Source organism: Jaculus jaculus, chromosome 3 (genome assembly GCF_020740685.1).
Source record: "Jaculus jaculus isolate mJacJac1 chromosome 3, mJacJac1.mat.Y.cur, whole genome shotgun sequence".
NCBI lineage: Eukaryota > Metazoa > Chordata > Mammalia > Rodentia > Dipodidae > Jaculus > Jaculus jaculus.
This window is the reverse complement of record NC_059104.1, coordinates 94,635,640-94,657,448: the sequence shown is the minus strand read 5'-3', so window position 1 is coordinate 94,657,448 and position 21,809 is coordinate 94,635,640. Positions and strand designations below refer to the sequence as shown.

Below are 21,809 nucleotides of genomic sequence, written 5' to 3'. Positions count from 1 at the left end.
CAGGCCTTTGGATAGGCAGGGAGCGGGGCCCAAGCCAGCTTACCCATCACAGTGAGATTTAGCTGGCTCTCACGGTTGCCCGTAGGGAAGGTGGCAAATTCGCAGATGTATACGCCTTCGTCCTCCAGCTCCAGGTGGGAGAGGCGGATGGTGCCATCGATAAAGGAGGGTCGCAGGAACTCCACGCGTTCGCGGTAGGGAGCCAGCACAGACACGCCCATGGCCGGGTTGAAGATAGCCACGTTCTGCTTGGAGCCGTTGGTGGCCTTCTGCCATGTGACCTGGGTGATCTTCACACTGGGCAGCGGGTTGGCAAAGCTGCAGTGCAGCACCACATCCGTGCCGATGAAGCCATACATGGAGTCGTTCACTTGGACCACTTGTGTGTGGGTGCCTGACAGAGGAGACAGGAGTGGTCAGTGATGGGCGCTGCTCCCAAGCTCCACACCTTTCTGGGCTCTGGTCTGGTCTTTTCCCAGAAGCCATTAGTTTTTAACTTATTCTTAAAATTTTTTTTTGTTGTTGTTGTTCATTTTTATTTATTTATTTGAGAGTGACAGAGGCAGAAAGAGGCAGATAGAGAGAGAGAGAGAGAGAGAGAGAGAGAGAATGGACGTGCCAGGGCTTCCAGCCACTGCAAACGAACTCCAGACGCGTGTGTCCCCTTGTGCATCTGGCTAACGTGGGTCCTGGGGAATTGAACCTCGAACCGGGGTCCTTAGGCTTCACAGGTGAGCGCTTAACCACTAAGCCATCTCTCCAGCCCAGTTTTTAAGTTCTTCTTGTACAAGTATCAGTTGAGTGTGGCGACTCACACCTGTAATCCCAGCACTAGGGATTATGATGAGTTTGAAGCCAGCCTACCTGCATGGTCAGCTACAGGTCAACCTGAGATACAAGGTAATAAATACTCTGTTTCAAAATACCAATCAATCAATCACTATTGTTACAAAATACTTTAGACAATACTAAAAAGTATTAACATGTTAACATTTTGTAACCCTGCTGTTTTGAGAATCACTGATAATCTTATGGGATCTCTTTTATCTTTTCTATGTTATCTACATCACCATTATGTCTTCTTTTTCTGGAGATAATTTTACTGTATATCTCAGGCTGGCCTTGAACTCATGATCTTCCTGCCTTAGCTATCCTAGTGGTGGGATTATAGACATGTACTTACATTTCTGGTTTACTGTTTTTATTTTTTGGTATGTGTGTGTATAACTATATGCACACGTGTACACGCAGATGTGTGTGCCTCATGTGCACATGTGTGTAGGCCAGACTAGAATGCCAGCTGTCTTCCTATATTGCTCTTCTACCCTGTTCCCTTGAGACAGGGTCTCACCAAACCTGTAGCTGCCATTTTTTTTTCCTGTCAAACTGGCTGACCAGTGAGCCCCAATGACTCTCCTATTTCTGGTTCCCTCAGACTGGGGTTACAGGTTGTGTGGCCATGCTTGGCTTTTACGTGAGTGCTGAAGATCAAACTCGGGCCCTCATGCTTGTGAGGTAAGTGCTTCTAACTGCTGAGCCATCTCTCCCCCCCTCCTTTATTTATTTATTTATTTATTTTTGAGGTAGGGTCTCACTCTAGCCTAGGCTGACCTGGAATTCACTATGTAGTCTCAGGGTGGCCTTGAACTCATGGGGATCCTCCTACCTCTGCCTCCTGAGTGCTGGGATTAAAGGTGTGCACCACCATGCCCGGCTCTCTCTTTATTTTTAAGGAGATAGAGAGGGAAAGAGAGAGACAGAGAGAGAAGGAGATGAGTATACCAGGGCCTCCAGCAGCTGCAAACGAACTCCAGATTCATGTACTATTTTGTGTATTGGCTTTATGCAGGTACTGGGGAATCAGTCCCAGGTCACTAGGCTTTGTAGGCAAGTGCCTTAACCACTGACCCTTCTCTCCAGCCTCTACGTTTGTTTTTATTTGAAGTCAGAATCATACTGTATAGTTTTCTCCCTACATTGTTTTTTCACTTAATATTATCAATATTGTTTCATGTTGATAAATATATGCTCATATCCCACTTTTTCCTTTTGCTCTGGTTCTGGGGTTGCTCATGCTAGGCAAGTGCTTTACCACTGAGCTACATCCAGGCTGCATACCCACTTAAAAAATGTATTTATCTGCATGCAGGGAGAGTGACAGAGGAGAGAGAATATCAGGGGGGTGGTGAGGAGAATAAATGGGTGTGCCAGGGCCTCCAGCCACTACAAACAAACTCCAGATGCATGCACCACTTTGTGCATCTGGTTGTATGTGGGTACTGGGGAATTGAACCTGGGCAGGCTTTGTAAGCAAGCACCTTTGACTGCTGACCTCCTCAGCCCAAACACATGTTCTTCTAATGAGAGTTTATCAGTTTTTCTTTTGAAGCAGGGTCAGCCCAGGCTGACCAGGAACTCATTCTGTAGCCCAGGATGGCCTTCAACTCACAGAGACCCTTATACCTCAGCTTCCTGAGTATTGGGATTAAAGGTGTGTGCTACCACGCCCAACTGCACTCCTACTTTTTATTTATTTATTTGATAGAGAAAGAGAGGGGGGGGGGAATGGGTGCACCTAGGCCTCCAGCCACTGCAAACAAACTCCACAAATGTGCATCCCCTTGTGCATCTGGCTAATGTGGGTCCTGGGGAATCGAACCTGGGTCCTTTGGCTTTACAGACAAATGCCTTAACCACTAAGTGATCCCTCCAGCTCTGCACTCCCACTTTTTGATACAGGGTCTGGCTATGTAGTTAAGTTTGGCCTTGAATTCACCATCTTTCTGCATTAAACTTCTGAGTGCTGATATTACAAGCATGTGCTACCATGCCTGACATAGCATCATTATTATTATTATTTTTTTTTTTGAGGCAGGGTCTCGCTCTAGCCCAGGTTGACTTTGAATTTGAACTCACGGAAATCCTGCTATCTCTGCCTCCCAAGTGCTGGGATTAAAGGTGTGTGCCACCACACCCGGCCCCCCAGCTTCGAAGAGGACCGAGTGCCCTGCTTTCCAAGTAGAGCTGGTCTAGAGACTTCCTAGACTTCAGTTCTCTCATCTCACAGGTAGGACGATAATCCAGTTCTCTATACTTCAATGGTCGCCGGGGAACCGGATGAGAAAGGACACCAAGGAGCAGGAAGCCATGTGTGTGGAGCCTGACCTCCAGGCACGGTCCTCATGGCCACTGCTGCGGTCTCACCCTCACAGCAGGTTCCTCTTCTCTGCCAGGCAGTGGGACACCGATGCTGCCCAAGACTGGGTCTCTGCCAGTTCCCTGCTGCCTTTCTAATCAAGTCTCAATGCCTTCACTTGCTCTTTGACATCTGGGTAGCCTGTCCATTGCTCACATCTTTCCATGCACGAGTCTTTCCAACCGCATCAGCCCAGGCGCAGTCTCAGAACGTGGCACGTTTCCGGGTTTCCTTCTCTCCCTCCTCCTGTTTATTTGAACAGTTCTCGCTGAGTGACCAGATGCCAGGATCTATTATCAGCACTCAGGCCATATCAGTGAGGAATTTAGCCCAGCCCCAAGTAGCACAGGGCTTGTGCGTGCAACCTCTCTAGACTCTTACATGGTTCCCTCCATGGATTGGGCCTTTTTTCCCTTCGCCCGTGGAGAGCCTGCTCAAGCCCTTTCCGCAGCGAGCTTCCCAACCCTCCAGGATCCCTCTAATATAGCTCTTCTTGCTTTGGAACGTGGCCACTTCATCTGACTTCACGCCTGGACTGGGAACTCCTTCAGGAAGTTCTTTTCCTCCCAAAGCCCAGCCTCGCATCTGGCATATATGACAGACTTCTATGTTTTCTTTTTACATAGCAAATATTTATTGCTGGACAAACTGCAAGGGAAGCCAGGAAAGTAGAGGTTTGGAAGGAGTAGCTGGTGGTCTGGCATGAGTCTCTTTCAGTCTCTCACCAATAGTTTTTTAAAAAATATTTTATTTACTTAAGAGAGAGAGAGGGAGAGAGAGAGAGAGAATGAATATGAGTGAGCCAGGGCCTCTAGCCACTGTAAAGGCACTGCAGATGCATGTGCTACATTGTGCATCTGGCTTTATGTGGGTACTGGGAAATCAAACCTGAGTAGAAAACCTGAGTAGTGAATTTTTAGGACTAGAATGATGGCTTAGCTGTTAAGGCATTTGCCTGCAAAGCCAAAGGACCCCTGTTTGATTCCCCAGGACCCACATTATCCAGATGCACAAGGGGGTGCGTGTGTCTGGAGTTCATTTGCAGTGGCTGGAGGCACTGGCGCGTTCTCTCTCTCTCTCCCTCCTTCAGTGTAAAATAAAGAAATAAATAAAATATTTTTTAAAAAATAAATTTTTAAGTATTTATCTATTTGGAGAGAGAGAGACAGAGAGAATGGGCACACGAGGTCTCTAGCCACTGCAAATGAACTCCAGACACATGCACCTCTTTGTGTATCTAGCTTTACATGGACCCTGGGGAATGGAACCAGACTTGTTAGGCTTTGCAGGCAAACACTTTAACTGCTAAGCCATTTCTCCAGTTCTCTCATCAGTAGTTTTATCCCATCTAGAACGTCTTTCCTTTGAGCCAGCATATCCCTGAACTTGGCTTGGCTCCCTTAACCTGGAGCAGTCACTTCCAGCCCTGGGTTCTCTGCCCTGTAGTTTTCTCGATCTATGGAGCTGTCAAACTCCTCAATAGCTATGTCCTTGTCACATAGTCATATCCTGCAGCTTTACTTCACTCAATGTACTGAGCACCATCAGTGATATCAAGGATGCCAGACCCTCTACTGACCCAGGGGTAGGAGGATGGTCCCAAGGGAGTCTGGGATCCAAGAATGGGCAGCTAGGGCTTCCATCTGCCTTCCTTATGTGATGGAGCAGTAGGAGATCCTGGGAGGGCTCCAAGGCCACTGTCAGATCAGCGCATCACTCCTTACTTCTCTCTACGTCACAGTGGCTGCAGGATCCCTGGTGCTTAGTACACAAGAAATGTTTTCTATGTTGGCCATGGAGCTGCACATCTGTAATTCCAGCACTCAGGAAGAGAAAGGAGGATTGCTAGTTTCTGGTCAGCCTGGATTATACAGCGAGACCCTGGGGTGGGGGGAGGAGAGGAGAGGAGAGGAGAGGAGAGAGAGAGATGTATTTGTTGCTTATCTGTCTCTGGTTGACTTTCCCAAAGCCAGGCCTTGCCATGGGTGCCTGGACCCACCTGGCACCTCTAAGGCAGAGGATGTGGGAAGTCAGGAAGGCCAATAGACAGCGGCTGTACTTCCACCGGTCTCTGACTTTGGCTGGCCACCACTGGGACCTTGGAGATTCACCTCCTCTTCCTGAGTCCTTTTTTCCCTCCTCTGCAAAGGAGCAGGCTGGCCACCCTATCTCCATTCTACCTTGCGGCCCTAACCGTCTGACAGCAGCCCAGGTCTTGCACCACCCAAAAGTTGTCCTGTAAGGAGGTCAGTGGGTCAGATGGTCCAGCACACTTGTTGATGGCTGGCTGGCAAGCCTCTGAGCCCTCGATCCTCCCTGGCAGGGTAAATTGGTGCTCTCCCTCTACTCCCCAAGTCTGCTGGAGGCTGCCCGGCGACTGAGATAATATGGGCATAATTGGGGAACTTGCACCACACAAAGCCAGGAACCGGAAAAGCCAGTTGGGAAGGCTTGGGCCACAGGTGAGAGTTGGGGGGAGGGGTGTTGGCACCACCTTCTTGAACTGATGCCAGGAGCGGTGGGCCCACAAGGACACATGGCCTTATCAAGCCTTCCCTTTCTTCTCTCCTCCCTTCTGCAGGTGTGGGGGCAGACCCTAGGACACAGGCTGACCTTCACCTGCTGCCGCCAGAGCAGTGACCCTGCTCCTAGGGCTGTGTCAATGCCAGGCAAGGAGGCTGCTGCCAATGCCCCATGTGGGCTGGGGAGGGCACTGCGAAGGGCTTGGGTGTCCAAACAGGGGACCCCATCCTCACCGAAGTCTATGTTGGGATGGAGGTTGCTCCTCTCTCCCCAGGACTACCACAGAAACAGTCCTATGATGAGGCAGTGAGGAACGTTCCTGGTGTCTCTGACCCTTTCTGACACAGCGATGGTTGGGATGAATGGGGTCATGGAAGACCCCTGAGGACTTGGCAAGCTCACCTTTCTTCTTTGTCTGTTCCGTTGCTAATCATTAACAGGCCCCAGGGGGTGGCCTGGGAGTGGGCATGAGGTGCTCTTGGGCTGCTGAGGGTGGAAATCCCAGAGTACTGGAGTTGGGAGGAGCTGAAAGACCGGTAAGGTTGGACACTTACCCCTCCAGCCTTCTCTTCCCTTCTCCAGGCTAAGGGACTGGTCCCCAAGTATCTGACAGGGGCTGCCTGATGTGGCCAAGGATGCAGAGTGGGGATATGTCCCCAGCTCATAGATTGAGCAAACTGGGAGTCTTTCCAAAGGGAGGAGGTCTCACCCCAAAAAAGGAGGAAGAGCTGGGTGGGACAGGAATCCCAGGCCTCACCTAGAAGGGGCAGGCTTGAGGGGGGCCTGCTAGGGGTGAGTGACATGTAAGAAAGCCTCAAAGCCTCTGCAGCCATACCATCACCTGCCACAGCTCCGTCAATCTGGAAACGGACACCAATGGCTCCCACCTTCTGTAGACTATTCTAGCATCTTCCTTTCAGGCACAAAGAGGGAATGGGAAGAATTGGCAGAATGGATTTATTCTGTCCCTGTGCTTCCTAGCTGTGTAACCCTTGCCAGTGACTAAACTGCTCTATGACTCAGTTTACATTTTGTACATCTGCAAAATGGGGATTCTAATAGTTAATGCCTGCTCCATAAAATTGTTGTTGGGTGAAATGAAGGACTGTGGGAAACTCAGAAAAACAGCCCTTAGCACAAAATAAATGCTCAATGTTGGTTGCCATCACCACCACCACCACCACCTGTGAAGCATTAGGCATCTCTTCCTGAAGTGTCATCCAACAAATGTTTACTGAGAACCTACCCCACACTGAGCTCTGTGCTACAGTCCCTCTTTCTGGGGTGGGTCTCATGGTTGCCTCTTCCGGGACAAGACCCCAATGGCGTATAAACCTGCTCCTGTACATGTTGTTTCCTGCACGTGTGTGGAGTCTGCAGCCTGACTCTCAGCCGATGCCAAGCTCCCACGAGAAAGGCAGGAGTCGGCTTGGTCTTAGGTTCTGTCGACCACATTGCGTCTCACATGGTGGGTCCAATGGATTCGTGAGTACCTGCTAACTTCTCTCTGGTTCCCCAAACAGTAAGCGCGGCTCTCTGCACACTAGACCCTGGGACGGCTGATAACGCAGCGCACTGAAGCTCAGCAGACTAGGCGATCTGACGCTTAAGCACAGTAGCAGTCCCTAGCCCCGTGCAATTCCTATCCTTGTCCCCCAACAAAACGTGAGCTCCATCGCTCTCCCTAGGGGCGATGTTTTGGGAGAAGTTCCTCTGGGATGTGTGTACCGCAGAGCTTCTAGCACGTCTTGTGTGAATGACACAGACATCAGTCCAACACTGTGGCCCCAGCACCCGCAAACACGCTGCACTGGAATCCAGTGGCGAGATCAGACACAGGGAAGCCTGTGGGGGACTCTGCTATGTGCAGTGTGGGCGAGTAGACACCCATAGAACCTGTGCCCACAGCACAAGTGTCCTTGCATGTGGAAATGTGAAAAGAACGAGTCTTGTGTTTTCATGGTATCAACCACTGCGTAGATTCTCCCCGCCCACTCTGTGGGCCCAAGGGCTGAGCCACAGGGCCCTGGGGCTTCTGCTCAGGTGCCTTAGTTTCCCCAGTAGAGCTAAGGCTGGGTAGTTCAGCAGACTTGGCTTCCAAGAAGTGCTGAGCCAGCAAGGCAGGCGTCACTGCCCCCCCCCAACCCAAACGTCACAGACCTGCCAAAACCCCGGCTCAGCAACTAAACACAAAGGCTCCTCAGTTGCGGCAGACAAACCTGCTCCCCTGCCCTGCCTGCCACCGAGCCAATCTGCAGGCGGGTGGCACAGGTTCCCACACCGAGGGCGTGGTCCGCTCCGCTCCCCTCGGACCCGCCGGGCCAGGAGCAGATTCCCTTCCTGTCCTTTGAGAGCTCAGACCCTCTGTCCTAGCCAGGCAGGCTGGCGCTGAGCCGGAAGGGTGGGTGGGTGAACGAGTACCTAGGTGAAGACTGCTTTGCCCTGGCCCAGCTGTGCTCACCTTCTGGGACTGTCTTTTTTTGGGATTTTCCTAGGTGTCCCAAGTTGAGGTGACTTGTAGTAAAGTGGTTGGTAATGAAAAGAGAGAGAAAGTGGGAGTCCAAGTGTATGTAGGTGTGGGGGTACTGGGCTCTCTGACATGGGCCCTCTGTGAAACCAACATGCTTTTGTTGGTTGTGTTTTATTTTGAGACAGGGTCTCACTCTGTAGGACAGGCCAGCCTTGAACTCATGGTAATCTTCCTGCATTAACCTCCTGGATGCTGGGATTCCAGGTGTGAGCCACCACCCCCAGCTAGAAGAAAATCACCACTTATTTATTTATTTTGTGCGTGACCGAGGCCTCAAGCCTAGGACCTTGCACATGTTAGGTGAGTGTCCTGCCACTGAGGCACATTGCAACGTTCTTCGGGGTCATCTCTAGGGTTTTCCAAGGGTGCTCTCTCCTTCCCCTCCAGGAACTGGCAGACAGAACAGGACTTCCGGTGAGAATAAAACCAAGTGCAAGTGGGAATGACTCACTGGGGGGAGGGCGAAGGGCACCTGAAACCTTGCTGAGTCAGCACAGTGACCTAAGGTTCTAGGACCTTCCTCCAAAAGCAACCTCTTCTTCAAATCTCAACTCCCAGGAAGCCCAGGTCAGATCTACCTGGGAGAGACTGGCGAGGAAGAGGTGAGATCAGGATGGGGTCTCCTCTTCTCTGCAGGTTGTTCCAATCAGGGTCACCTGGACCTGATGATCATTCTGCCAGCAAGAACCCACAGGACAGGGCTCTCAATGAAGCCCTTTGAACTTGTCCAGTCCCGCATCACCGCCCCCAGGCGTGGTTCCCCATTAGCTGGAGAACTTCTTAAATCCCAGGTTGTATCTCCTACTTCCAGACTCCCTACTATACCCAGGAAAGGGCCAGAGTGATCTGGCTTAGAGGGTGTGGGGAGCAGACAGAAGCAGTAGCAGGCCCTGCACCCAACTAGCTGTCGCTGGGGTGAGTGGACGCAGCAAGAAGACATGGTTGGTGTTCCAGGCCCTATCTGCTCTCAGCATCTCCACTCTCCACTCCCCACTCCCTAACGTGCAGCGACCTTTGTTGGTGAGAGAAGGGCCCTGAGTGGCTGTGTCTTGGAGATGGCACTGCTGGGACAGCTCCTGGGGCCCTGAGTCTCCTCCACTTCCACTGCCCACCACCAGCAGCGCTGATAACATCCCATGATCCCACAGTCAGGGGGCTAATTGCTACTGTCCAAGCCCAGGCGCCTCTGCCCCACCTCTGGGGTCACAGAAACTGCCCATGTTTTCCTCTTGCCTGATGCTCCCCCGCTCCCCACATGGAGCTAGCTAATGATGGGCTGTGGGGCTGGCGCCCAGCGTCTTGGGTGGGGGAGCACAGTGCGTGGGAGAGGAGGGGGGCGCGGCAGCCTGGGAAAAGTCCCAGAAGGAGCCAGAGTCCAGGATCTTCCCGACAGGCTGGGCCGGCCCTGCAGCCCAGAAGCCCCGGGCTGGCAGCAGCCCCCGGGGAGGGGGGGAGCAGGGTGCTCTGGCAAGTCCCGTCTCTCCCTGAAACCTGGCAGGGCAGGTTGTGGGACAGGGGTAAATCAAGGAGCTGGGCTTTGCTTCTCCCACCTGGGAGCAAGTGCTGGGGATGCCTGGGCAGTGTTTCCTGCAGGACCATCTCCTGCTTTCATCCCATCCCCAGGACCCTTAAAAGGTGGGTCCTGAGCCAGCTCCTGACTCCACCTTGTCATCCCAGGAACTCAGATCCTCTCTCCTGGCTCTGTCCATCTCTATCTTTTGCCGCCAAGATGGTATCTCTTGGCCTCACCCTACTTCCCGTTCCATATCCTACCTGCCACTTTTTCTCTGGGCAGCAGGGAGGGAAAGAAGACCCACTTTATGTGGGGAAAGGCAGGCTCTGCTTCCCACTACCTGGTCACTGATCTGGTCTGATTTGTGCAACGCCAGGACCCTTTTCTATAAAATGAGGGTGGTGGATCCATGGACTCTGGAGAGACTTGGACTTCTTTGGACCAGACCTGCCCAACTCATTCCATCTCAGCTCTGCCCCTTCTCTGGATTTGCCTCTGGGAACTTGTGTAGCTATCAAGTTGCTCTCTGTCTTTGTATACTGGCCAGCTCCTCCAGAGAATCCCCCCAGATAAATTCAGGTTACACCACGGCAAAGCTAAGATACATGGCGTTCTTCTATGAGGCAGTCACCCAGCTAACAGTAGCTGCTTCTTTTTTTGTTGTTGTTTTTCAAGGTAGGGTCTCACTCTAGCCCAGGCTGACCTGGAATTCACTATGTACTAATCTTAGGCTGGCCTCAAACTCACAGTGATCCTCTTACCTCAGCCTCTGGAGTGCTGGGATTAAAGACATGTACCACCATGCCCAGCCTGACAATAACTGTTTTTTTTTTTTTTAAATAGGAGATTTCCATGACTTTTACAAAATGTTAATATTAATTTTATTTACTTATATATTTGAGAACAGAAAGAGGCAGAGAAAGAGAGAGAGCATAAATTGAATAGGCGGACCAGGGCCTTCAGCCACTCTGAACTCCAGGCACGTGCGCCACCTTGTGCATTTGGCTTATGTGGGTCCTGGGGAATCAAACTGGGGTCCTTTGGCTTTGCAGGCAAGCGCCTTAACTGCTAAGCCAGATCTCTGTAGTCCTGATAATAGCTTAACAGCTTTGTTTCCTACTCCCACTGGTCCAAATCCAAACTCTCCTCAAAACCCTCCCAGTCCCTTACCTTCATTAGTCTCTTCCTCATTTTCTCAACACATCTACAGTGGGACTTTGCCCTCAGACCCCCTCCAGTCCTGGGCCTCCCTCTTGCTGCAGGCACGGCACCCGCACATACCAGACCACCTCTCCCAGGCCAGGGGTCAGTGTTAAGTGTCCATCCTGCAGCAGCAGCTCCTCCAACCTAGTCCACTCCTCAGCCAGAGTAACCTCATGAAAAGAAATCCTCCTCTACTTCCTACAGTCCTCGAGATCAAGTCCAAAGTAGCCTAGGCTGGCTTTGAACTCATGGCGATCCTCCTGCCTCAGCCTCTCAAGTGACAGGATTACAAAGTGTGAAGCATCAAGCTCTAAGGGAAGGGAGCGTGAGCACAGAGCTCCAATACAGGAATGTTGAGCAAACGAGGAGGTGAGAGACTGCTAGAGGCCTGGTATGCCATTCCTTCTGCTACAGAGTCACACCCATGACCTTCCTCGTTCCTCAGTCACCTTAGACTGGCCACTGAACAGGTGGATTCCTGCAGTTCCCTCCTGCCCCTTTCCCACCCTGCCGCCACTGTGGCTCAGGTGGTCCTGCATGTTCACAGCGCAGTCCCTGGACATGCACCTGTCCATCACTTCAGCCCAATGTCTGACAGGAATCACAGGGTACCCCAAGTGCTGCTGGAGGAAACTGTGAGCAAGATGGGGGTGCTGAATCAGGGTTAGCCATGTCTCGGGTCTGATGTCAGCTTCCTGGAAGCTCTGTTAGCTAACATGCAGAGATGGAGCACAAGGCTTTACTTGCATGACGGGTTGCACAGGGGTCACATTCATCTTCTTCTCTACTTGATATCAGGGAGCTACACCTCAAAAGGATTCAGGTCAGCCTGATCTCTAACCTATCTTCCAACCATATATATAATTTTTTTTTCCTTACTAGACAATTCCTCCCTCCCCAGGCTGACCTAGAACCCATTATGTAGAAGAGGATGACCTTGAATTTCTGACCTCTGGACTCTACCAGCAGAGTCCTAGATTACAGGTGTGTGCCACACTGTTTAGTTTTCGTGGTTCTGGAGACCGACCCAGGGCTTTGCGCATGCTAGGCAGGCCCTCCACCAACTGAGCGACACCCTTAACCCCCAGCCAATACTTCTGATTTCCCTCCCCTCTCTTCTGTCCCAGTTCCTAGCAGTTTCCCTTTCTTCCTCATGCTAGACCAAAAGGTGAAAAGTAGTTTTCTCACCTAAGCAAGCTGTATGGAGGCCCTGTTCCCCAGCCCTGAGCTCTGTTTATGTCTGCATAAAGCTTCCTCCCTTCCTCCACAATACTGGGTTGTTCCTGACCAGGCCTTTCTCACCTTGGCACACCTGAAAGCCCCTGGCTCTAAGGCCAATATCCAGAAGGGCTTAGCACTTGTGGCTGATGCCACCCCTCTACCCCAGCTGCAGCGAGCGTCGCTGTCTCACAGTAGACACAGCCCAGATCTCCCTCCGTGAGCATGCATTGTTTCTGACACATTTGGAAGCGTGTAGGCAGCAGTCTGTAAGGCTAGTGTGGGGGTGGGAGAGGCTGGGGGCTGCTGAGGAAGCAGAGAGGGAGAATTCCCCAGGCTTCCCCACGGGAACCTTCACAAAGCTCAGGATTGACACGTGCCTTGTCTCTTGGGGTTCCAGCTGACGATCCACACCTGGCAGTAGAGGGCTCTCTGATCTACCTCATACCAGGAAGGGCTCTGTGAGTGCCCTGTCCAGCTCTAGGCAGCTGCCTGGATGTTGGTTCAGGGAGGGGAGACAGTCAGTTGGTCACAGGTGTTTGCCAGCAAGGAAAGTTCATTTTAAGAGCAAAGGTTTGGCTGGAAGGGGTGGCAGGACATGAAGGGGCTGAGAGGTATGGAGGGTCGGGGGTCTATAGAGAGAGAGGGTGGGGGTCTATGAAGTAATTAGTTCATGAGCGCTAACTGAATTCAGCCGGACCAGGTTTGTATTTGTTGCTTATTAGCTGACTGGCACTGCAAAATTCTCTCCGGGCCTCAGTTTCCTCCTATATAAATGAGAATAAGGATAGTACTGCTTCCTAGGGCTGACAGGAGAGTGAGAAGTGATCTTTCGGATATGCTCTTAGCATGGCACTTGGCACATGGCGATGCCACAGAACTGGTGTTGCGATGACAGCTTCAGGGGAAGGGGAAAGGCCTGCCTGGGCCTCAGACAGGCTGGCTTCCATCAGCTCTTCAACCCACCAAGGAAATCCACAGCGAGTTCTTGCTGTATTAAGGCCACTTCCCCTGAGTACTACTGACCTCGGCCCTGTGTCATTTGGGGGCCGGACAATTCACTGTCCCTTCCAATACCAGCATCCTTGATCTCTCTACCCACTAGATGTCAGGGACACCACCTTCCCTTGTGACAACCAAGTATCCTTTCCAGACACTGACACATGTCCCCTAGAGGGCAACACTGGGCTTGTCCCCGCAACATGGGTCTAAGGCAAGGCGTGTTGAGCTCAGGCAGGGGTGGTGAAGTGTGTGATGGGTGTGCAGGGTAGAGGGGATGGGACTGGACCACAGTTGTGGGATAGTCTGGCAGGGCCCTGTCCTGGGTGAGAACAGGGATGTAGGCCTGCCCTCCTGGCCTGGGGCTCTGGAGGAGAGAGGAGCCGAGCTGTGTATCAGGCGACAGATGGGGAGAACGGGGGTCTCTTGGGGGCTGGTTGTCAGAACATGGGCTGAGGAGTGGCCTTCGGGTCTCTAGAGGATACAAGAACACAGGGAAGGAAGGGCAGCCGGGGGAAAGGATGCGGAGTGTGGCCGGAACCCTGAGTCATGGTGGGCAAGTGAGCTGGGCTACACTTCTCAGAGCAGAACGGAGGTCTGGCAACGTCTTCCTTCAGCAAGTACACTGCTATCATTTCAGAAGGATTTTCACCTCATTTGGTTCCTGCTTAAGTGAAATCCACAACATGTGTTCTCCGCATTAGTGGAGTGTTTGTGCTTAATTAGAGGCAAATTCTTTCATATTAAAGTCATTAAGTTTTGCCGTTTGCTCTCCTTGCCCTGGGCCTGGCTCTCCTGTTCTCTCTTTAATGTGGGAAGGCCTGAAAGCACACATGCAGGTCCCTCTAGCCTGGTGGGCTCAGGAGGTGGGCGCACCCATGCATGGTCTCTCTCCCTGTGGAATTTCAGACTCTGCAACCCAGCCCTGATGCCCATCCCTTCCAGGACTGGCATCTATCCCTTGTGGCCCTCTGTCCACACTCCAGCCACCTGCGTGTGTCTGGCAGCTCTCCTGTAACCGCACCCCACCTCTGGAGCTCCCTGGTAGACAAGACTTCAGGATCCAAGAGACAGCTGAGCTGCAGAATGCGAGCCTGGCCCTTCCTGAGGCAGTGTGATGAAGAGAGCACAGAGCACATGGGAGGCCGAGTTTGCATGGTCCAGCCACACAGTGGGACTGACAGCTGAAGTGGCACCTAGGGCCCCTGGAGGGATGCTGGGCTGGTTGGCAGGCTGATGGGTTTGGCTCATGTCTCAGCCACCCAAGAAGGATGCTTTGTAGTCTGGCTCCATGGTGACCCCAAACTCTTGGACAGGGCAAGGCATGGTACCTTATGGCCCTGAAGCAATCTCTTCCCTTCCACTTGTGTCAGAAGCAGCTTAGAAAGGGACTCTGCCGGGCTGGACAGATGGCTTAGCGGTGAAAGTGTTTGCATGCAAAACCAAAGGACTCAGGTTCGATTCCCCAGGACCCGCATAAGCCAGATGCATAAGGTGGCACATGTATCTGGGATTCATTTGCAGCAGCTGGGGGCCCTGGCGCACCCATTCTCTCTCTTTCTCTGCCTCTCTGTCTCTCAAATAAATATACAAGGGCCTCTGCTCAGTGCGGCCCCATCCTACTACTTTGTATCAGTGGATACAATCTGGACCCCGCAGGACAGCCTCTCTCTACCTCTACCAAAAAAGCTCCCCCCGCCCGCCATGAGCCCTGCCTCTTAATAATCAGAAGCTGGCAAAGCCTTGGGGTGGCCTTTTATCACTGATTCCCTCAAGGGGCTCCAGCAGTAGGCCTGAGGTGGGCTGGAGGGTAGGGCAGGACTGCTGAAGTATAGAGGAGGCAAACCCCTCTGCTCTACGTGCTGCTTTGGCTGGCAAGAGACCCCAAACCCCACAGCAAAGGTATCTCCCAGTGCCCCTAAATTCAGACTCATATCTGATGGCTTCTGAGGCTGACTTGGGGCCATGAGGCCTATACCACAGAGTGCCACTGAAGAGGTGGCAGAGTGCCTCTGAATGGTCCTTCCATCATTTCATCACTTCAAAACTCACCTATTTTTCATGTACCCCTTCCATGCCTTTGCAACCTCGTTTCTGGCACAGCTCCCCCAAATCCCAACACTCTGCCAGGCCAAGGCTCAGTAGAAATGAACATTATCCCCAACACAGGCAATGGCCGGGGTTCAACTTGTGCTGCCCTCCCTCCAACTCACCCAAACTCTTAAAAAGCCAGCCTTAGGGGTCATAGCTCAACTCCCTAAACAAACTCTGTGTTGACTGCCAAAGTGTCCTTCTCAACCCATCCATGTAAACCCTCACAATAGCCCCAGCCCAGCTCTCAGAGTCAATGCCAACCCAGACCACAACAAACCAGGGGCATGACCTCAACCCAAGTGCTAACCTCTTCCTGGCTTTAACCACAGAGCACAGCAAATCCCAGAGCATGCCAGCCCTGCAGTGACAGCCCTAATCTCTCTCCTTTTTAAAGTTTATTTATTTATTTATTTAGTTGACAGAGAGGGAGAGAGAGAGAGAATGGGCGCACCAGGGCCTCCAGCCACTGCAAACGAAGTCCAGACTTGTGCACACCCTTGTGCATCTGGCTAACATGGGTCCTGGGGAATGGAACCTGGGTCCTTTGGCTTTGCAGGCAAATGCCTTAACCGCTAAGCCATCCCTCCAGCCCCACTCTCCTCTTTAGACACAGGTTGTCTAGCCTGGTCCTGAACCCCTTCTCAGCTTAAGGGATCCCCTGCCTCTGCCTCCCAAGGAGTGGAGCCGGGTCTATAGGTGGGTACCACCATGTTGACCTCATTCCAACTCTTGTCCTTGAGGTCCAAATTCAGCCATCTTGGTGACACCAGGACACTCATGGCACAGGCTTCTTTGCACTTGATGGTCCCCATCCCAGGGGTGGAGATGGTGAGATCTTTAGAGCGGGTTCTGATATGGTGTTCCAGGGAGAGGAGGCTGCCTCACTGGGACACCAGGTCTGTGGCCGTGTCCTGGTCCTGCACAACTGTGCTTGGGCAGCTGTCTCTTTTTCTGGCACCCAGGAGGGTGAGGGTGGCGAGGTACAGGTGAGCTTCAGTGTTTCACAGCAGTGCCAATCATGAGCGAATCCTGCAACCTCCCCTCAACCCAGGCCTTTCACCTGTACAGTGGGCCCCAGCATGTCCGCCTCATCTGGCTTCGGTGAGGTCACCTCCCCAGTCCCGAGCAGTCTTCTGGGAGACCTGCCTGGCTTCCTGTGCTCCCGGCCCTGGACTGTCATCATCCCTTCCACCCTTTTCTCTGAAGTGCTCAAATCATCACTCTCCATTTGGCAAAATGCTGAGGGGGCAGCTCCCTGCCGTCACTGCAGCCTGTCCTCTTCCTGTCCCACCAGGTAGGGACAGGTGGGATGAGGGGATCTCCTCCCCCACTCATCTGATCAAGTCTTCTCTGACATGGGTGGTGCCACAGTTTCATATGTGGGGTCCTTCCCACCCTTCTCCCCACACCAACCATCCCTCTACCTGACATGAATCTATCAGGAGCCTCACCCAATCCTGCTTCCAGCTCAGACTTGTCAAGGTTTCAGGAGTCACTGGCAGGGGCCGGCATGCCAAGGCCTGCTCCTCATCCTGCCTCGCAGAAGGAGCCAGCACGTAGGCACGGGGCACGGCGCCCAGCTGCGGAGATGCACTCAGCCGCTGTGGCCACCTGCTTCCCTTGCCCTCCCCCACCGCTCATTCCCATTCCTCTGTCCTAGCTCTGCCCAGAGTGGTTCCAAAGCCCAGACTCAGCCTGTGGCAGTGGCATGTGGAGGGTGTACCCCACATCCTCCAAATCTGGGAAGAGCATTGCCTGCCTGCCCTCTTCAACTGCCCAAAGACTGGTCCCTTCCCCTTAACCACAGAAGCGAAATCCAAGGTCGTGTTCTATGCTCCTCCCAGACATGGCAAGAACAGTTAGCACGCGTTACCTAGGCCAGGCCCAGGTCTGAATGTTCACATGCATTCATTCGCTTAGTTCTTAAAACGTCTAGTAGCTAGGTGTCATTCTTTTCCACATCTTAGAAATGAGGAATTTAGAGGGCCGAAGGTCCAACAGCAGTAAGGGCAGTCCTCTGCTCCCTTTCCTTCTTGGGGAAGCAGTGGTAGGACCCTTGCCTGATGAAGGAGTGAGCCAAGGCTCTCTGAAGGGAGAATGGGCTCCATGCTTTCTGCCTCTCACCCTTGCTCTGGGGAGAAGGTGAGCCTCTGACATCCTCTGTCAGGGTTTCAGGCCAGCCAGCCACAAAGGGGGTCATGACTCCACACACACACACAGCCTTCATTCTCCCTCTGCTGCCTGACTTGCAGTCTGCCTCCTTGTCTTTCTGGCTCTCAGCCTCTCCGCCTGGGACTCACTGTGGTGAAGGCTGTGAGGTGTGCGCTAAGCACTTCCAGAACCAGGAATCGAGGAACCGAGGAGGCACTAATCTTCACAGCTACTGCAGGAAGGGGGTTCTCCCTCAGCCTCAGGCCCAGAGAGGTGAGCCAAACTCGGTCCTTTTCCAGGGCCAGAAGAGATAGGTGCTGGCATTCTTTTCCTCCTTCCCTCTGGGTTGTCAACAGTTTCAGAGATGTCAGCCAGTGCTCAGAAAACCCCCACCCTTCCCTGAGCAGGAACTGGGGACCTAGAGGCCCAGCTCAGCCTTCAAGGTGAGCGGGGTTTGTCCCATCTCCTGCCACCACTGAATATTGGCCAGCTCCAGTGCTGGCTTGCACACCAGAGGCTGCTGGGATAGCATGTCAAATTAGCTTAATGAGTGTGGCCCCAGCTTTAATTGGGGCCCTTGGCTTTGTGGCGCTGACTCCTGCTTTCATTTTTTAATGTTGGGGAAGAGGTTGGTTTTCTTTCTCCCCCTCTCCCATACATGCTCACCCTGGCTAATGGCTCCTCACTCAGAAAGGCCCCTACAACTGCTAATTGGATTGAATTACTGGGGTAATTAATGATTTGATTGGAAAACTGAAATGCAGTGGGTGAATTTTGTGCATAAATAGGAATGTCAAAGAGAACTCAGACCGGGTATGACGGCGCATGCTTTTAATCCCAGCACTAGGGAGGCAGAGGTAGGAGGATCGCCATGAGTTCGAAGCTACCCTGAGACTACATAGTGAATTCCAGGTCAGCCTGGGCTAGAGTGAAACCCTACCTCAAAAAAAATAAATAAATAAAATAAAAATAAATAAATTAATTAAAAAATAGAACTCAGACTGAGATCCAGGGATGTCTGGGTGGAAATAGGAGCAGGCGATGATTCTTCAGTGTTCTCTTTCACTGGGGTCCAGCCACTGCTGGCTCCCCATCTGTCCATGAGAAAAAAAAGTCACAGAGGAAAGCAAATGGTCCCAACATCGCAAAGTTGGTGGGAACTGGGAATGCAAGTCGGCAGAGGAAGGGGGTAGAAAGGCGTAACTTGGCCCATGATGGCTCAGTATGGTGATAATGGCCGTGCGCACACCTGGGGAAGACTTGCCAGTCAGTTACAAGTCCTTAGAAATGTACTGCGCTGGTTTCTCTTGTTGTGGTTACACAGGCCCTGCCTGTGGGTCACAAGATAAGCAAATAGCTCATCAAGGCATCCAGGTGCAGTGCAAGACAGTGTGGGTGTGGGGCTGGGAGGCCACCTCTAGCCAAGCATCCTTCTCCCCCTGGGCTCCTTTCTCCTGGGCCACATGTCTCTTAAGGCTCCTGACCTCTGGTTTCTTGTCCACTGGGCTCACCTTTCCCTTTCCCTACTGTGGCACAAAGGCCTGGGCTTCTGGAACTGCTTCCTCATCATCTGTGGGTCCAGCCTCATCAGTAACGGCAGCGTGGCGTTTGTTTCTCCTTGGGAATCCCTAGAATGTGTCCTCTTGTCCCTGTCCTCATTGTTGCTGAATTGCATCAGGTCCTTCATGTGCCATATCGGGAATCACAGAAAACTGTGGGTAACACTGAGCAGCACTCATAATCTGATTTGTCATGTTAGGTAACAAAGCTCACTTTATCCTCACAGGTGCCACTATCATGCTGGGAAACTGAGGCCCAGGCCACACTACTAACAGGTATGGATCTGAATGCAAATCGGATCTTCAGACAAGGCCTTTAGCCATCTCCACTGCCTCAGGGCGGATTAAACTATAATCAAGCTTTCAAGGTACCACTGCCTAAGTTCCCGGCTTCCTTCCTGGCCCTCTCTTGAACCCACCTTCATACCAGCCTCATGGAAAACTCTTACTTTCAACCAAGACCCAGAGTCACCTGCTCTGCCCTTGCATTTCCACAGCCCCTATCTCCCTGCTCAAATAGCAATCTGTGGCGCTCTGTGTGTGGCTGAGTTGGGACTGCCGGCTCACCCACCTCTGAGGCCTGGGCCTGGCTCCTGCCCACAGCCCTGGGAGCGGAGCACTGTATCTGCTCAGCAGTGTTCAGTGAGCCCCGTGCCAGAGACAAATCCCAGTGAACAGTTTCAGGGCTGTGGCTGCTGCCGACTCCTTAGGTCACTGAGAGCCTTTAACCTAGATCGCTTAGGAAGGTGACTGATCAAAGGAATACCAGGCTCCCTGGTCAAGGCCATGATTACTTGCCAAGAGGAAAGACTCAGAGCCACAGAGGTGGGGGTGAGTTCAATCCCTGCCATCTTCCTAGTGAGGAAAGGAAGTGCCCTTTCCCCTTCCCTCCCCCCGGCCCCTGCAGGACGGGCTGGCTGGTCAGGGGTGGCATCCACCACTGTCTTCTTCCAGCTCCCTTCACCCTGGGGACCCAGGATGCTGGAGTTTTCAAGGGGTAGGCACTCCCCATTTTGGGGATGAAGTTGAGACCCAGTCGGGTGAGGTGACTTACACAGGTCACAATAAATGAGAAAGCCAAGGAGAATCCAAGAGCCTAGACCCTTCTACCTTGGGCTGCCAAGCGGTGGGGAAGTAGGACCAGCCACTTCACGGGGGGAAAAAGCCCTCTGGGAGTGAAGGCTTCTGGGTAAGGCGCTCTACAGGGCAGGCCGATATCCTATACATACTGATAGGAGACCTGTGGTAGCTGGATTAGAGCGAAGATGGGCTCCTCCACTATTGCTAGTGCACCCCCCCCCCCAGCAGCTGCTCCAGGCGGGGCCTCTTGTGGGTGTGATCCCAGGGTGCTCTGGAGTTCAGCTCTGCCCATCCCCCTGGGGAGGGAGGGGGAGGGAAGAAGGCCTGAAGGAGCAGGTCAAAGCCAACTCTCTCCACTGCCCCACCCCCAGTGAGAGCAACACAGCCCAGCCTGTAGGACCAGAACCAGTGTGCTGTCCTGACACGTCTCAGAGACACAGCTCGAGTGGGAAGTGAGCGAGCGAGTGAGTCAGGTCTGGGAGGTGGGGCAGAGGGGGACCGCAGCAGGGGTGAGAGGTCCCTCTCTCTACCTTAGTGGGCAGGGGCACAGGCGGCTGGTGGGCAGCAGGGCAGGGCGGGAAGCGGCCTGATGCCTCCGTTGTTGTATAAGGAGTTACCAGGCTGGGGCCTGATAAATAGCAAGAGAACAGAGACTTAGGCCACGCACAACACACCTCAATCAACAGGAAGTCTGGTGCAGCATCTCTCCCCTCTTTGCCAGCACCTCCATCAGGCCAGGCCTGCCAACCCAGGACGCTGCCCACCGCAGTTGGCAGAGGTTGGCCCTGGGAGTGGCAGAGCCCACATTACCAAGGGAAAGGCCTCTTACCCACAGTGGTAGTGGGGGCGGGGAGGTCAGGGTAAGGATTAGGGCGGGGAGACGCTTTGAACCCCAGAAAGACTGGTGGGAACTGGTTCTTGACTCACGGTAGAGAAAAGGGGGTGGGGAATGGTAAGGGTTCTTGCTTTATTATTCTCCCCCCGATTTTATGGGATGTGAACTCAAGCAATTAAAAACATGCGTTTGACTTAAGCCCATCTTCCTCAGTGTGTCGCTTCATCTTTGCCCCAGCCCTGGGCAGCCTCAGAGCTGACAGTTCTCAGCAACTTTTCCCCTTCAAAGGGACACAGACAGAGCTATGATATGCCGAGCTTTCATAAGGCTCGACCTTCGTCCTTCGGAGGCACTCCGAACCCAAAATGTAAATACTGGGGGACAGTATTTGTGTTTCCTGCCTGTGGAATTCTTGCGCAAATTGCTTTATTCCGGATGTTCTCTATGCACTGGGGACGCGGAAGTGCTTCTCTTCTGGGATCTTTGGCTTTCACTGTCAACTTTTAGAGTGAGCCATGGTATTCCCATTTCACAGAGGAGGAAACTGAGCCCCGGGGTGAGAAATCGACTAAGTCACAGAACTAAAGAGCAGGCGGCATCGGAACTCCACTCCAGCCATCTTCCCAGTGGAGAGAGGCAGTGTCCCCTCCCCTGCCCTCTGGCTGATGTGTGCAATGCCCTCTCCAGGGCCACAGCCCAGGGCTCTGCTCCCTACCTTGCACAGTGACAGTGCTGCTGTGGTCTGGGGGATCATCACCCTCAGGGATGGGGACGGGGGGAAGGGAGGCACCATGGGCTGGAGCCCAGCCTGGGTTCCCTCTGGTCCCTCCTAGGGGGAAGGAAGGGGAAGACAGATGGGTTTTAGAATGGTATTGCTTCCAGTGGGGAATCAAATGGTGCCAAGACAG

General features: G+C 52.8%; 1 protein-coding gene across 1 annotated transcript in view; it reads right to left on the bottom strand.

Moving 5' to 3' along the window:
- Nectin1 (nectin cell adhesion molecule 1) overlaps positions 1 to 21,809 on the bottom strand; it is a 70,751-nt gene that overhangs the window by 19,303 nt on the left and 29,639 nt on the right. The window contains exon 2 of the mRNA XM_004667358.2: positions 44 to 394. Within this exon, the coding sequence (XP_004667415.2) occupies positions 44 to 394 (351 nt within the window). The remainder of the gene's footprint in view (positions 1 to 43; positions 395 to 21,809) is intronic.